Source organism: Macaca nemestrina, chromosome 20, assembly GCF_043159975.1.
Source record: "Macaca nemestrina isolate mMacNem1 chromosome 20, mMacNem.hap1, whole genome shotgun sequence".
NCBI lineage: Eukaryota > Metazoa > Chordata > Mammalia > Primates > Cercopithecidae > Macaca > Macaca nemestrina.
In genome coordinates, this window is record NC_092144.1 from 43,599,789 (window position 1) to 43,614,790 (window position 15,002).

The 15,002-nt window shown below is 42.9% G+C and overlaps 1 protein-coding gene across 4 annotated transcripts in view; it reads left to right on the forward strand.

Moving 5' to 3' along the window:
- Nucleotides 1–2,146: 2,146 nt before the first annotated feature.
- LOC105495572 (LSM14A mRNA processing body assembly factor) overlaps nucleotides 2,147–15,002 on the forward strand; it is a 60,233-nt gene continuing 47,377 nt past the window's right edge. For 2 of the 4 annotated variants that reach the window (XM_011765296.3, XM_071086221.1), the window contains exon 1: nucleotides 2,147–2,416. In XM_011765296.3, coding sequence (XP_011763598.1) covers nucleotides 2,296–2,416 — 121 coding nt within the window. In that variant the 5' untranslated portion in view covers nucleotides 2,147–2,295. The remainder of the gene's footprint in view (nucleotides 2,417–15,002) is intronic. The other 2 variants (XM_011765295.3, XM_071086220.1) reach the window with 1 other exon arrangement.

A 15,002-nucleotide genomic window follows, 5' to 3' on the forward strand; every position in this document is an offset into this window, starting at 1 on the left:
ATACAAAAAATTAGTCAGGCGTAGTGGTGTGCACCTGTAATCCCAGCTACTCGGGAGGCTGAGGCAGGAGAATGGCATGAACCCAGGAGGTGGAGGTTGCAGTGAGCAACCAGATGGCACCACTGCACTCCATCCCAGGTGAAAGAGTGAGACTGTCTCAAAAAAACAAAAACAAACAATTCAACTTCCTCGCACGGACCTTGTACTGAAACAGGGATTTCCAAACCTTTCTTTGTAGCCACTGTGCACCAGCACCATCAGAGCTCTGTCTCTCTCCTGTGTCCCTCTCTTATGATGCCAGACTTCTCGCCATTTGCTCACTCAGCTCACTACCATCCTGCCTGTGCTCTGCCTTCATCCTGCTGTTCATTCATGCAGCAAATATTAACTGAGCAGCTGCCCGGAGCCAGGTGCTGTACTAGGCCCTGATGATACAGCAGCGACCAAAACAACATCTCTCTCTCAAAATGTTTACATTCTAGTGAAGAAGACAGACACAAATAATTAAACAGACATACTTGAGAGAGATACATGCTATAAAGAAAATGCAAGCTGAGTTAAGGAGATGTAGAGTGATGTGAGTGGTATTATTTTAAACAAGGTTGTCAGAGACGTCATATCTGGAGGTGATACTTGAGCAGATACTGGAATAAAGTGCTCAAGTACCGGTTGAATTAGACGTGACTGGAATAGAACGAGAAGCTAATTCATGTATATCCTTAGAAGCCAAAGTCTGGTTTTCTCTCTGTGTAACATGGGATCAGTAGAGTGAGTAGAGGAAGAACATGATCAGAGTTATATATTTTTTCTTTTTTTTTTTTTTTTTTTTTTTGGAGACAGAGTCTCGTTCTGTAGCCCAGACTGGAGTGCAGTGGCACAATCTCGGCTCACCACAACCTCCGCCTCCTGGGTTCAAGCAATTCTCCTGCCTCAGCCTCCCAAGTAGCTGGGACTATAGGTGCGCGCCACCATGGCCGGCTAATTTTTTTGTATTTTTAGTAGAGACGGGGTTTCACCATGTTGGCCAGGCTGGTCTCCAACTCCTGACCTGTGATCCGCCCGCCTCGGGCTTCCAAAGTACTGGGATTACAGGCGTGAGCCACCGCGCCCAGCCCTGAGTTAGATTTTAACAAGATCTCTCTAGCTGCTGTGTTGAGAATAAAGTACTGGGGGCAAGGGTTGACACAGAGGCAACTTTTAGAAGGCTACTGCAATAATTCAGCCCGAGTAATCGTGGTTTGTGGGAGAGGTGTAGGGATGGAGATGAGGAGAAGAGGTCAGATTTAGGATACATTGTGTAGATATAACGGAGAGGTGTAGTCAGAACAGATGTGGAAGCAAGACAGAGGTCAAGACTGACTCAAGGCTTTTAGTCTGAGCAGCTGAGTAAAAATGGTACCGGTTACATCAACAGGGAACGGTGGTGAAGGAGCAGGTTAGAGGGGAAATAGGGAGCATGGCTTTGGACCCTTAACGTTGGAGATTGGACAGAGGCTAGGCGCGAAACCCGAGTTCACGGAATTGATCCAAGCTACAGACTGATAATTGGGATTTGTGAGTTACAATGGCGTTGCAAGCCATGAAGCTAGTTCAGACCGGCTGAATGAGAGGGACAGGAAGGGACTAAAACACTGAGCCGTCGGGAGAGCCCCAGCTCCAGGGGCAGCCTCGGGGGAAGCTCCCTGGACGATGGCTGCGGTAATAGAGCCGTAGGAGCTCCACGAGGTGCAGGTTCAGTGTCTTAAAAGGATGAGCAGCGGCTCGCCACAACTCGGAGGCGGGTGGGCAGCGCTCCAGGCGGAGGGCCCCGCGTCGGCAAAGACACAGGACCCACGACAAGGCGGCCAAGGCCTGAGTCAAAAGGAGGGCCGCGCGCCTCCTCTCCAGCCCGCAGCAAGCGGTGCCACGAGGCACTCAGCCGGTCCCCGAAGTTCCTCTCACGCGGCCCCAGGACCACCGCCGTAGCCCAAGCCAATAGGCGCTGCCGGGACTCCCGAGGCCGCGAAGGAGCCGGGAGCCAGGAACCGAGAGCCGCCAGCCGTCGGCCAAGTCTCGCGACAGCGCGGCCTAGCCCTCCCAGCATGCCCCGCGCCGCCGCCGCTGCCGCTGCCGCCGCCGCCGCGCCGCGGCTTGAGGGCGGGAGGCTGGGGGAGGGTAGCGGACCCGGCGCCGCCGCCATGTTGGGTCTGAAGCGGCTGCTGTAGGTGTCGACGGAGCTAGCGGGCGTGCGGAGCGGGCGACAGCGGCGTGGGATCTGCCTCTCTGCGAGCAGCCGGGAGCGGCGGCGGCGGCGCCATGAGCGGGGGCACCCCTTACATCGGCAGCAAGATCAGCCTCATCTCCAAGGCGGAGATCCGCTACGAGGGCATCCTCTACACCATCGACACCGAAAACTCCACCGTAGCCCTTGCCAAAGGTACGCGGGACCGGGCCTCGGGGTGGGGGCCGGGCCGGGCGCCGCTCGGGGCTGCTCCCCGCTCCGGCCCGTGGCCTCCTCGTTCCCTTCCCTCCCTCCGTCGAGCTCCGGCAGGCCTTTCCCCTCTCCCCTCCCTTCTCCGGGCCCCGGCGTCGCGGGCCGGACCGCGGCCTCCCCGCGGCTCCCTGGCTTCCGCCCCCCTGGAAGGTCCGCGCCTGAAGCCCAGGGAACTACGGGACTGAGTGCGCGGCGGGCGGGCGGCCCTGAAGTCCGAGAACGGGCTGGAGAACACGGAGAAACGCGTCTTCCAACTCCGAAATTCGGGGCTTCTGTCGTCTTAGCACAAAACAAAGCCGGAGTATTCAAAGAATTTTTCCGCCCAGCTTGAGTTCATCGCGGATGCATTGACTACACAGCACCCATTTTCTCACTTTGTTCATTTCAATTCGTGGCAATCTTCCTCTGGTGAACTCTGAGTAATGTGCTAAAACTTTGGGTTTGCTCTGCGACGCAGACATTCTCGAAATGCCATCGATGCCGTGGAGCAGATCCCATCTCCCTCGGCTCATTCTCTGTTGGTATTTACCTGTTAAACCGGAATCCTCAAAGCCTGTTGTGCAACCATCTCATTAGGGCGCGTGGTAAAAATGCTTTCTGCTGCCCCGACTGCCCTGTTTCTGGAAACGGGTTCAAGCTTGATCCAGGATCCTTCTTGACCAGGCAAGCTTGACCTTTGATCCAGGCTCAGTGGGCGTTGACTGATCCCTCTGGAGGCTCTCTGGGAAAAGGAATTCGGCCGAGAAAGAAGGTGCCCCTACCCATAGTATTAATATTTGGCATCGCTAGAGTCTGTGTGGGTTTTGTTTCCGTTCACACGTGCAGGGCCTTTGCTCTGCCAGGAAACCAGAAAGTAAATAAACTAGCTCCTGAATCTTAAAGGAAATCTCACAACAGTGTAAAATACTTTGGGGGAAGCTAGATAACCTAGGTGATTTTCCCAGCACTTCTGGTAGAGGTGGGAGCTGCATAGCATGGTTAGGGACTCTCTGGGTAGGTTTGGTCCAAGGATAAAGAAGATTTTTGAAATCTCTAAACTTTTAAAAATCGTTAACTGATAGGGAAGTGGTTTCACGGGATCAAGTATTTAATAATACTTGTTGGATGCTCTGGTAAATCCTTTATTTATTTATTTTTCTGAGATGGAGTTTAGCTCTTTAGATCATGCAATGGCATAATCTCAGCTCACTGCAATCTCCGCCTCCCGGGTTCAAGTGATTCTCCTGCCTCAGCATCCCAAGTACCTGGGATTATAGGGGCCCGCCACCACGCCCGGCTAATTTGGTATTTTTAGTAGAGACAGGGTTTCATCATGTTGGCCAGGCTGGTCTCGAACTCCTGACCTCCGGTGATCCACCCGCCTCAGCCTCCCAAAGTGCTGGGATTACAGGCGTGAGCCACCGTACCCAGCCTCAGGTAAATCTTTTTACTAGCCCTGGCGTTGGGACAAATCTTATACCTGAGTAGGGAACCTTTTGATGTTTTAGAACTGTACACCATAAAGGAGTAGTACAAGATGGTGATAGTTTCACAGCTCTGCAAATTTGCTGAAGATCATTGAATTATACACTTTTTAAAATCACCAAGTCTAATTTTAAAAGTAGTATGAAAAACCAGGGAGTACCCCCACATTTCCCTCTTTACCTTGTGAAACATTGTATTATGACACATTACCTCATAAAAACACCTGTAGACTTAGCGCTTCAGTGTCTTTTTAGAAATCCACTATAGGATGCATGATGGTACTTGGTGTTTAAGACTTTCCCAGTGATGTTTCTTAAGTAACTTAGTTTTTGCTTGGCCTTATTTTGAATTTATTTTTATATTTTTTATATAATAGTTATTTAGCTGTATAGTGTTTTTCTGGCTTTATGCAATTATAAAAAAAAAAAGCCTGTCTTTATGAAATTATGAAAAGTGCTGGGTGAGAGCCAGATATGGGTTGAAAATAATTTCTCATTAAAGTGGTTTAATACATTTTTTAAAGTATTGCTTTACCTAATCTGAATTGAAAGGTGTCTTGCCAGCTTAGTGACTCAATAAGTTGGCTGTGTTACCTTTATTCCTCACAAAGAAAAAAAACATACATTTGAAAATTTTTAGAGTATTTTTGTTATTTTTTAAAAACTATGAACATATCCTTTTATGCAGGAACCCCAAAAGTCTACATTTTAACAACCCACATTTTAAAAACTTTTCAGCAGCTTTTGGAGTCAGTATTTCATTAATCTGTAATAGTTAAATTCATATGACATAAAATACAAATTTGTTCTTCGTGTCATGACTTGATACATATTTGAATATAGCAGTGAAAAAAAATTTTTAATCATTGAATTTACGTTTGTATTCATGCCTTTGATATTTCATTCCACATCATTATATGCTTTTTTTTTTTTTTTTTTTTTTTTTTGAGATGGAGTCTCACTCTGTTGCCCAGGCCACAGTGCAGTGGTGCAATCCTGGCTCCCTGTAACCTCTACCTCCCAAGTTCAAGCAATTCTCCTGCCTCAGCCTCCTGAGTAGCTGGGATTACTGGTGCGTGCCATCACGCCTGGCTAATTTTTGTATTTTTTAGTTGAGACAGGCTTTCACCATATTGGCGAGGCTGGTCTTGAATTTTTGACCTCAAGTGATCCCCCTGCCTCGGCCTCCCAAAATGCTGGGATTACAGGCATGAGCCACTGTACCCAGCTGCTTTTTCTTAAGCAACATGAGTTAAACATGTAACAGGTTTGGGGAATTTGATTATGCTTGCAAAAACTGACATTATCCAACCTTTATATATTATTCTACATATTATCTAGTCAAAAACTACATTATAACTGTCTAGTCAATACTGGACACTTATTACAGATTTCAAGATTAGAAGCGAGGAGTTCAGTCTTAAAAATTTAAAATTTACATGACTGGTCGAGTAATTCGATATCAGAAAATTTCACCTTCCATTTCAAAATTTGAATGAAGAATGGTAGTCTAAAATAGTAAAGCCAAAGGTGTTTTCATTTGTTTTGTTTTGTTTGTGTTTTTTGTTGTTGTTGTTGTTGTTGTCGTCGTCGTCGTCGTTTTGAGGCAGAGTCTTGCTCTTGCCCAGGCTGGAATGCAGTGGCACGATCTCGGTTCACTGCAGCCTCCACCTCCAGGGTTCAAGCAATTCTCCTGCCACAGCCTCCCAAGTAGCTGGGACTATAGGCGCCCACCACAGCTGGCTAATTTTTGTATTTTTAGTAGAGATGGGGTTTCACCATGTTGGCCAGGCTGGTCTCAAACTGCTGACCTGAAATGATCCACCCACCTTGGCTCCCAAAGTGTTGGGATTATAGCCGTGAGGCACTGCACCCAGCCTAAAGCCAAAAGTTTATTCGTATAATTTATAATACAGCGTGTATTTGGATGTAGAGATCCCTGTTCCTCTTTTTAAACTATGGATTAAGAGTTAATCTCTTTGAGTAACATTCTTAGAATTCTTTTTTGAACTTTTTTTTTTTTTTAAATTTATCACGGAGAGTGTTATTGTGAAACCTAACTACACAGGCTGAAAAGATACATAAAATAAAAATGAAATATTTTTAAACAAACATCTTTGTAACTATCACCCAGGGCAAGACAGACATTGCCAGCATCCCAGAAGCCTCGCACCACCTATATTTTTCCATCACAACTATCACCATCTTAATTTAAGCTAGATATAAATGTTTTTCTGACATTTATAGTTTTACCATGTAAGTTTACATCTCTAAATAGAGTTTAATTTTGCCCATTTTTTAACTTTATGTAAATAAGATTATCTTGTATATATTTTATTTTTAGCTTTTATTGTTTCATAGTATTCCATCATGACTATAACACAAGTTTATTCCTTCTGCCATTGTTTTGGGTATTGCATTTAGATTGTTTGCAGTTTGGGGCTATTATAAACAGTGCTTTTATGAACATTTCTGTTTAAGTGCACTGATGCATGTTTATGTAGTTTTCTTGAGGTTATATACTTAGAACTTGAATTGCAAGAACATGGGGAATGTTTGTCTTTATCAGGTAATGCCAAGTAGTTTTCCAAAGTAGTTGTTTACTGGTTTTTAGTTCATTTATTAGTATGTAAGAGTTCTTGTTTCATATCCCTTACCAACAACCATACTTAGTATCATATATTTCAATTCTAGCCAATCCTGGTGGGTATATAGTTGTATTTAGTTTTAATCATTTCCCTCATCACTAAATGAGGCACCTTTTCATATCTGGGTCTTTGGATTTCATTTTTCATGAAGTGTCTTTGAAATCTTTTGCCTTTTTTAAATTGAAACACGTCTTTTTCTAGAGTTTTGTATTCTGAATATATATCCTTTGTTGGATGTATATATTGCAAACTTTTTTTCCCACTTAGTAGTTTCTTTTAATGAACAGAAGTTCTTCGTTTTAATGTAAACATGTTCATCAATTTTTTATGGCTAGTGTTTTTTTTTTTTTAAACATCATGGAGATACTTTGATTATCTTTAAACCTTTTTGTGCTTTGCTTTTTCACATTGAGGTTTATAATGCATCTGAAATTGATTTTGTGTACAATGTGAGATGTTCAGAGCTTTACATTTAGTAAGGGATTCACTTGGTTTATACGGTCCATATTATAATGTAGGGCTTGGATATTATAATTTAAATGTATCTGGAACTATGAACTACTCTTGAAAGTTTGGACTATTTACATTTGATGTCGTATATAATTAGGGTGACCATATGGCCTAGTATGCCCTGGTGGAAAGTCCTTGTTTGTGCCTGTTCTGGCATAATTATTAAAAACATCCCAGCTAGGCAGGGTGACTCAGGCCTGTAATCCCAACAACATTTCCAAAAGGTCGAGGCCGGAGTATTGCTTGAGCCTAGGAGTTCAAAACCAGCCTCAGCAATATAGGGAGACTCCATTTCTACAAAAAATTATAAAAAGTAAATTAGCCAAGCATGGTGGCATGCATGCCTGTCGTCTCGACCACTTGGGAGGCTGAGGCAGGGGGGATTGCTTGAGCCCAAGAGGAGCTGTGATCATGCCACTGCACTCCAGCCTGAGACATAGAACAAAACCTTGTCTTACAAAGTAACAGTAGCCTGTAATCCCAGCACTTCCGGAGGCTGAGGCAGGCAAATCCCCTGAAGTCAGAAGTTCGAGACCAATCTAGCCAACATGGCGAAACCCCGTCTCTACTAAAAATACAAAAATTAGCCAGGCATGCTGGTGCATCTGTAATCCCATCTACTTGAGAGGCTGAGGCAGGAGAATCACTTGAACTCGAAAGGCGGAGGAGGTTAGAGTGAGCCAAGGTCGCGTCACTGTACTCTAGCCTAGGCAACACAGCGAGACTGTGTCTTAAAACACACACATGCACACACACACACAATAATAATAATAATAATCTGTTTCTCTCTTGAAAATGTTTCAGTGTGGATAAGTTATCGCACCATGTAATCAAAAGCCTAATTGCAGAGGTGCTGTGAAATGGGTGATGTGCTTTATTTTCTGCTAGAGATGTCACAGACTAGCTTTAGTTCTAGCAAGTGAAACAGGTAAGTTTGAGGGGCTTTGATCCTTGGAACCTAAGCATATGTCAAGAAGTCATAAAGGCAACCTAGAAAGGCTTTGATGTCAATCTGCTAAGTATGTTTATAGATGATCTGTGTTGCAGTTTGTTTCTGCCATTTGTTGCAGTTTGTAGTCTATGTCACAGCTCTGAATTTATTTTCTTCTCAGCACTGATCATGACTTACACTTAATCTTCTTTGCTTATTTGCCTATGTGTTTATTGTCTGTCTTCACGTTCCCCCTCACCTCCAGACTCTGAGCTCCTGGGATGAAAGGATGTTTAGTTAATGAGTGAGTAAATGGAAATGATTTAGCATTTTAGCTTATTGTTCTTGTAGAAGTGTCTTGGGGATACCTCCAAATAATGCTTTTCCATGTTAACAATTGCATTTCCCTATAAAATTAAAATATCCTCCCTCACATTAAAGAAATCTTGAAGAATTTCAGTGAGCAGGGATACAAGAGGATGAAATCTAGTGACATAATTAACATTATTGGGGAGGTAAACTCTTTCTGACTCAAGCTCAATTATAATTTTCATTTAAAGTTTAAAGGAAGCCTCCATTCAGGATGTAGGAGGAAATTACACAGTGGTGACATGTATGAATGTTTTATGGAATAGTTACAGTTGTGTTTGCACCTGTGTCCGTAAGTGAATAGGATGCCTAAATAGGCTAAAATGAGTGAAACTCTTATCAAAAATAAATTCTTATATTTAGTTAGCTTACCTGGATAATCATTCAAATGAAAACCAGGTTGCTACTGCATTGTGAAAAGAGACTTTGTGAAGAATGATTATATAAGCCACTTGCCTTTAAAATAAGTTGTCCTTAAAATCAAGAGATTAGTGGAAGGATATAAGAACAAGTAAATTGTTAACAGATTTCTTTAATCATCTGCTAAGTCTGGCTCACTGGCATAATTTATCTACTTTTTGATGTTAGTCACGTAGTCATAAACTGTGACCTTATTGAAGAGAGTGGAAGAACTCTGTGTGATGGATAAAATACCTGTGGGGTGCTTTATTTGATTTCTTGCATTATTGGGGATCTAAATGTAGCAATTCACAAAATTACTACCTAAAATGACAAAGATCTAGTGAAACTTCAAGCCTTGGTTTCTTTTTGTTGCCCTATTTAGTGATGTTGCCAGAACTTGGAACCTTGGAAACAGTTTATTATTGTTACATTGTCCACAGAAATACTTGGTAATTCTGGGAGTCTGAAGTCAGGTGTCAAAAACTGTTCATTTTCTAGTAGGGGTAAGTAAGGTAAGCCATGACTTTCTAAGTCGGGAGTAGAGAAAACAGCATAAAACTGAAGAAAAAAATAGTAGAAGGAAGGAGGTAGAAAGAAAAAAGAAATCTTATCTGTGCATGATACATAGCAAGAGTTTTGTATTTAACTCAGTGCCACAGTAATAATAGCAATAACTACAGATAGTTTAACTTGAATTTAATTACTCCATGCTAGAAGATGCTTGCTATAGAAACAATTTGCCTTTCTCTCATGATGCTGTATATTAATTAGCTGTTTTAAAAACTGGATATCACTGAAGTAAATTTTGTTGTTGTTGTTTTGAGACAAGAGTCTCACTCTGTCGCCCAGGCTGGCGTGCAGTGGCACAATCACAGCTCACTGTAGTCTTGACCTCCCTGGGCTCAGGTAATCCTCCTGCCTCAGCCTCCCAAGTAGTTGGGACTACAGGCACACACCACCACACCCAGCTAATTTTCTATTTTTGGTATATACAGAGTTTTGCCATGTTGCCCAGGTCGGTCTCTAACTCCTGGGCTCAAGTGATCTGCCTGCCTCGGCCTCCCAAAGTGCTGGGATTACAGATTTGAGCCACAGTGTCCAGCAGATTTTTTAGTGGACAAAGTGTGAGTTGGTCTATAAAATAATTTATTCCCAAGGGCCTTATTCTAGTTTGGTAGGGTTTTTTGTTTGTTTGTTTCTGAAAGAAAATGTGACCCAAAATGCCAGTTGGAATACTTAGCAGCTTTTTAGTCTTGGACAAGTTATTTAACCTTAGCTTTGACTTCTTCATCTTTTCAATAGGAATGGATAATAATGCCCATCTTTCAAGAGTCCTTCTGATAATTAAATGAGGTGATGTAAAAGAAGTAACTAGTTTAATGTTGGTGCTTAATAGAGAATAGCTGTCCTGTGTTATTTCCCACCACCATCTCCCTCTCTGTCTAGGTGCTCAGTCTCTCTAGTAGCCCAACTCTGTCAGTCATTCACACCTACTGTAGTGTACCATCATCTTACTGCCTTTCACTGTCCTGTCATTCCCCTCATAACTTTACTTCCCTCTTTATCCTGCTTCAACTCCACGAGCCACCGTGACAGTCAGTACACATACCCACAGCCCCTACCCTATTCCCCTCTTGCTGTCTTATACAAGAAATCACAACCCTGATTATATCAGCACAGATGTGCTGACCAGCCTCACTCTAAATTTATGTTCGCTAGCCTCAGCAGTCATGGTCACTTCCTAGCAGTCACACTATACTTCCATAATCCATTTCACTTTTCTACATGGCTGTTCCATTCATTTTCCTCAAGCCTCCAACACTTCCTCCCCCATCTTCACTTTCAGCCCTTTAACCGTGCTTTCTCTAATAGTTAACTGAGAAAAGAACAGCAAACGAAAGATAATTTTGATAAACTTACCCCTCATATACCCAATTACCTGCATCCGTCCCCCAAACTTCTATTTTTTTTTTCTGATAAATATGGATAAACTGTTCTTACTTCTGTCTAAGACCACCCTTCCGCTTGTGCAGTATTTGTCCCCTCTTGGTGAGTCAAGGTCATTGCTCCAGTAGTTCTCTACTCTCCTCAGTTTTTCCTTCCCTAACGCATCTTTCTGTCTGCTTACAGACAGGCGATTATTTCTTCTATCTTAAGAACAACCAAAAAAACTCCACTGTACTTGAACTGCATTTCCTCTTTTCTAACAATTGCCCCATTTCTATCCTTCCCTTTATAACAAAACTCCTTGAAGTTGTCTACACCACTGGTGTTCATTCATTTCTGAGCCCTCTTTACTAAGGTTTTTATTCCTACATATGAAGTTTTCTTATCAGAGTTACCAAAGGCTTCCATGTTGCCAAATCCAGTAGTCAGTTCTTGGTCTCATTCTACTTCACCAGTCAGCATTACATGGCACAATTGCTCTGTGCTCTGTGAAGCATTTTCTTCACTTGATCGTATGCCATTTTTTTCCTCATATCTCACTGGTTACCTCTCAATTTCCTATGTTGTGTTGATTCAACTCGGAAGCCGCCAAATGTTGGAGAGCTCCAGGGCTCAGTTACCTCCCCTTTTCTCTCTCTGTCTGTTAGCATTTGTTTAGTCATCTGCATTCTTTTGATGATCTCATCCATCTAGTTCCTGGTTTTAAATACTACCTGTATATCACTGACTCCTATCTCTAGCCTGGATTTCTCCTCTAACTCCTGACTTGTATATCACATTGCCTCTTTAACATCTCTACTTGTAGCGATGTCTGCTTAGAATCTCAATTCAGCATGCCCTAAACCTGTTCCTCCATCAGCCTTTCCCATCTAATCAATTGACAGCTCTATTCTAGTTGGTAAGACCAAACACCTTGGAGCCATCCTTAATTCCTCCCTCTCTCCCTCACCTCATGTGATCCTAACCTATCAGCTCTGCTTTCAAACTAGGTGCAGAATTTGACCTCTGACCACCCCTACTACCATGGTCCATTATCTCTCACTCGTCTATTCAGAGATCCTCAGATTCCTGTTTCTTGTTTCCAGTATGTACCTCTCAGTTGATTCTTTCCACTCCTCCCAATTTTACTTGAGTGGATCTTTGTAATTAAAAAATAAAATACATGGAAAAGGTAGGTGACAAATCTTCTTAGTGAACCTATGTTTTCTTGATTGCTTGACTGGTTGGTTGGCTATATATTTCCAAATTAAGAGTCTTTTTTCTATAGAACTTCGAAGTTACTGCTTTTTGTTCTTCTGATATACTGGGGTTGGTGGTGCCAGTCTGATTCTCAGTCACTTTTCTCTCTGGAAGCTTTTATTTCGAATTCTCTGTTCCTGGAATTCACAAATGTGACCACACTGGTTTGTTGTTGTTGTTGTTGTTTGTTTGTTTTTTGTTTGGTTTGGTTTTTCCTCTGAGTGTTTCTCTGTGGACCTTGTGAATCTGAAGAGTCTTTAAATCTAAGAAAAACTCTTTAAATCTAAGAAACCCATTCGTTCTCTCTACCTCCGACACTCCCTTCCTCCCCTCTCCCCCACCTCTTTCTAGTTCTGTCTCAGATTGATTTCTATCTTGTCTTCCATCCTCTAGCCTTGTTGCTGTTGTTTTTTAATTCCTCATGGATGCGTTTATCCTCCCCCCTGCTTTTTCACTCTTATGTCATATTTTCATATCTGACTCTTGGTTTTATCATTTGGAGATTAAAATATAAAAATAGCCATAAGGAGGCCGGGCGCGGTGGCTCAAGCCTGTAATCCCAGCACTTTGGGAGGCTGAGACGGGTGGATCACGAGGTCAGGAGTTCGAGACCATCCTGGCTAACACGGCAAAACCCCATCTCTACTAAAAATTACAAAAAACTAGCCGGGCGAGGTGGCGGGCGCCTGTAGTCCCAGCTACTCGGGAGGCTGAGCCAGGAGAATGGCGTAAAAACCCGGGAGGTGGAGCTTGCAGTGAGCTGAGATCCGGCCACTGCACTCCAGCCCGGCGACAGAGCGAGACTCCGTCTCAAAAAAAAAAAAAAAACAAAACAAAAAACAGCCATAAGGAAGAATGCCCAACTGAAAGCAGCTTAGAAAGTCAACATTAAATTTAAACCATTGGGTAAATATAGCAAACTTGACATGCTTTTACTTTTCCTTCCTGTTGATAAATCCTATCAAAACTACATGAGAGGGACTTTTAAAAAAATACGTAAACCCATAGAGGACAAAGTAGATTTGGAAAGGAGACAGCCATCAACACAGTGTGGAAGACTGAAAAGCAAATACATGACTTTAAATGACTTAGCAAAGTTGAGAGCGGCAACCTAAGTAGGCAGTGGGAAAAGCCAAGATGTAACTTGACTTTCACCCTAAACTCCTAAAAGGCTCAGGAGTTGATATCAACAGGCACAATGGAAACTAGAAGATTATAGTAATTGGGATGAAGGGTATAAGTTTTGGGGTATAAGTTTAACCTGTTAACTTTTAACTTTATTGGGTATAAGTTACATACTATAAAATTCACCCACTGTAAGTGTGCAGTATAATGAAAGTTGTGTATCTATCACCACAGTCCACTTTTCTAACAATTCCATCAACTCGAGAAGCTTTTTTGTGGACGTTAGTCAGTAGCTGCCTACGACCCCTAGTCCTAGGCAACCTCTGATCTGCTTTCTTTTCTTTTTTTTTTTTTTTGAGACGGAGTCTAGCTCTGTTGCCCAGGCTGGAGTGCAGTGGCCGGATCTCAGCTCACTGCAAGCCCCGCCTCCCGGGTTCACGCCATTCTCCTGCCTCAGCCTCCCGAGTAGCTGGGAGTACAGGCGCCCGCCACCTCGCCCGGCTAATTTTTTTTTGTATTTTAGTAGAGACGGGGTTTCACCGTGTTAGCCAGGATGGTCTCGATCTCCTGAACTCGTGATCCGCCCGTCTCGGCCTCCCAAAGTGCTGGGATTACAGGCTTGAGCCACCGCGCCCGGCCTGATCTGCTTTCTTTTCTAGACTTCCCTTTGCTGGACGGAGTTTTACAATTGTCACTCAGGCTGGAGTGCAATGGCGCAATCTTGGCTGACTGCAGCCTCTGCCTCCTGGGTTCAAGTGATTCTCCTGCCTCAGCCTCCTGAGTAGCTGGGATGACAGGCATGCACCACCATGCCAGCTAATTTTTGTATTTTGAATAGAGACGGGGTTTCATCATGTTGACCAGGCTGATCTCCAACTCCTGACCTCAGGTGATCCGCCTACCTTGGCCGCCCAAAGTGCTGGAATTACAGGCATGAGCCACTGCTGCCAGCCTTTCCTTTGCTTTTAATATGTAAATTATACTTATTAAATTGATTTTCTAATATTAAAACTTTCTTGCATTTTTAGAAACCTTAAATTTCAAACTACTGTATTTCTCTGTATCAATTATCAGTTGGAGTAATTAGCCATTATCTATAATAGATTCATTACATGGAGTTCATGGTAGATTTCAGGGAGTCTCGATCCCCTGAAGTTATAAGCTATTTTTATTTACATACGGAAACATTTGGGAAGAGGGTTCACAGATGTTTTTAATTTTCCAAGACCCAAATCAATACAAGCTACCTTCGCTATGCCTAAGATAAAAGTTTTAACGTATCTTTTTACTTTTCTCCCTTTGTCCCATTTTCCAGGTTTTATCTAATTTGGGGTTTAAATTACCCCTTAAGAGCAGCTTTATTTACAGTGTTGACTTAGATAAAACTGAGTTTTTTTCCTTTTTTTTTTTTTTTTCTTTTTTGACACAGAGTCTTGCTCTGTCACCCAGGCTGGAGTGCAGTGGCATGATCTCAGCTCACTTCAACCTCCGCCTCCCAGGTTCAAGTGATTCTCCTGCCTCAGCCTCCCAAATAGCTGGGATTACAGGCGTGTGCCACAACACCCAGCTAATTTTTGTATTTTTTTAGTAGAGATGGGGTTTCACTAAGTTGGCCAGGCTGGTCTCTAACTGACCTCAAGTGATCCTCCCGCCTCGATTTCCCAAAGTGCTGGGATTACAGGCATGAGTCACCGGTCCTGGCCCTGAGTTCTTGTTTTACAACTCAACACTATTAAATTTGTTTGTCTGGTTTTTTTTTTTTTTTTACAACAAAGAAACTTTCTATGGATTGTTATTCTGAGCTGTATGTCTGCTAATATCCCTTTTGTTCTCTCTGTGTTAATATTTTGCATTACCTGGTATCTTCCACATTGTCCATTGTCTGCTTGCATTTA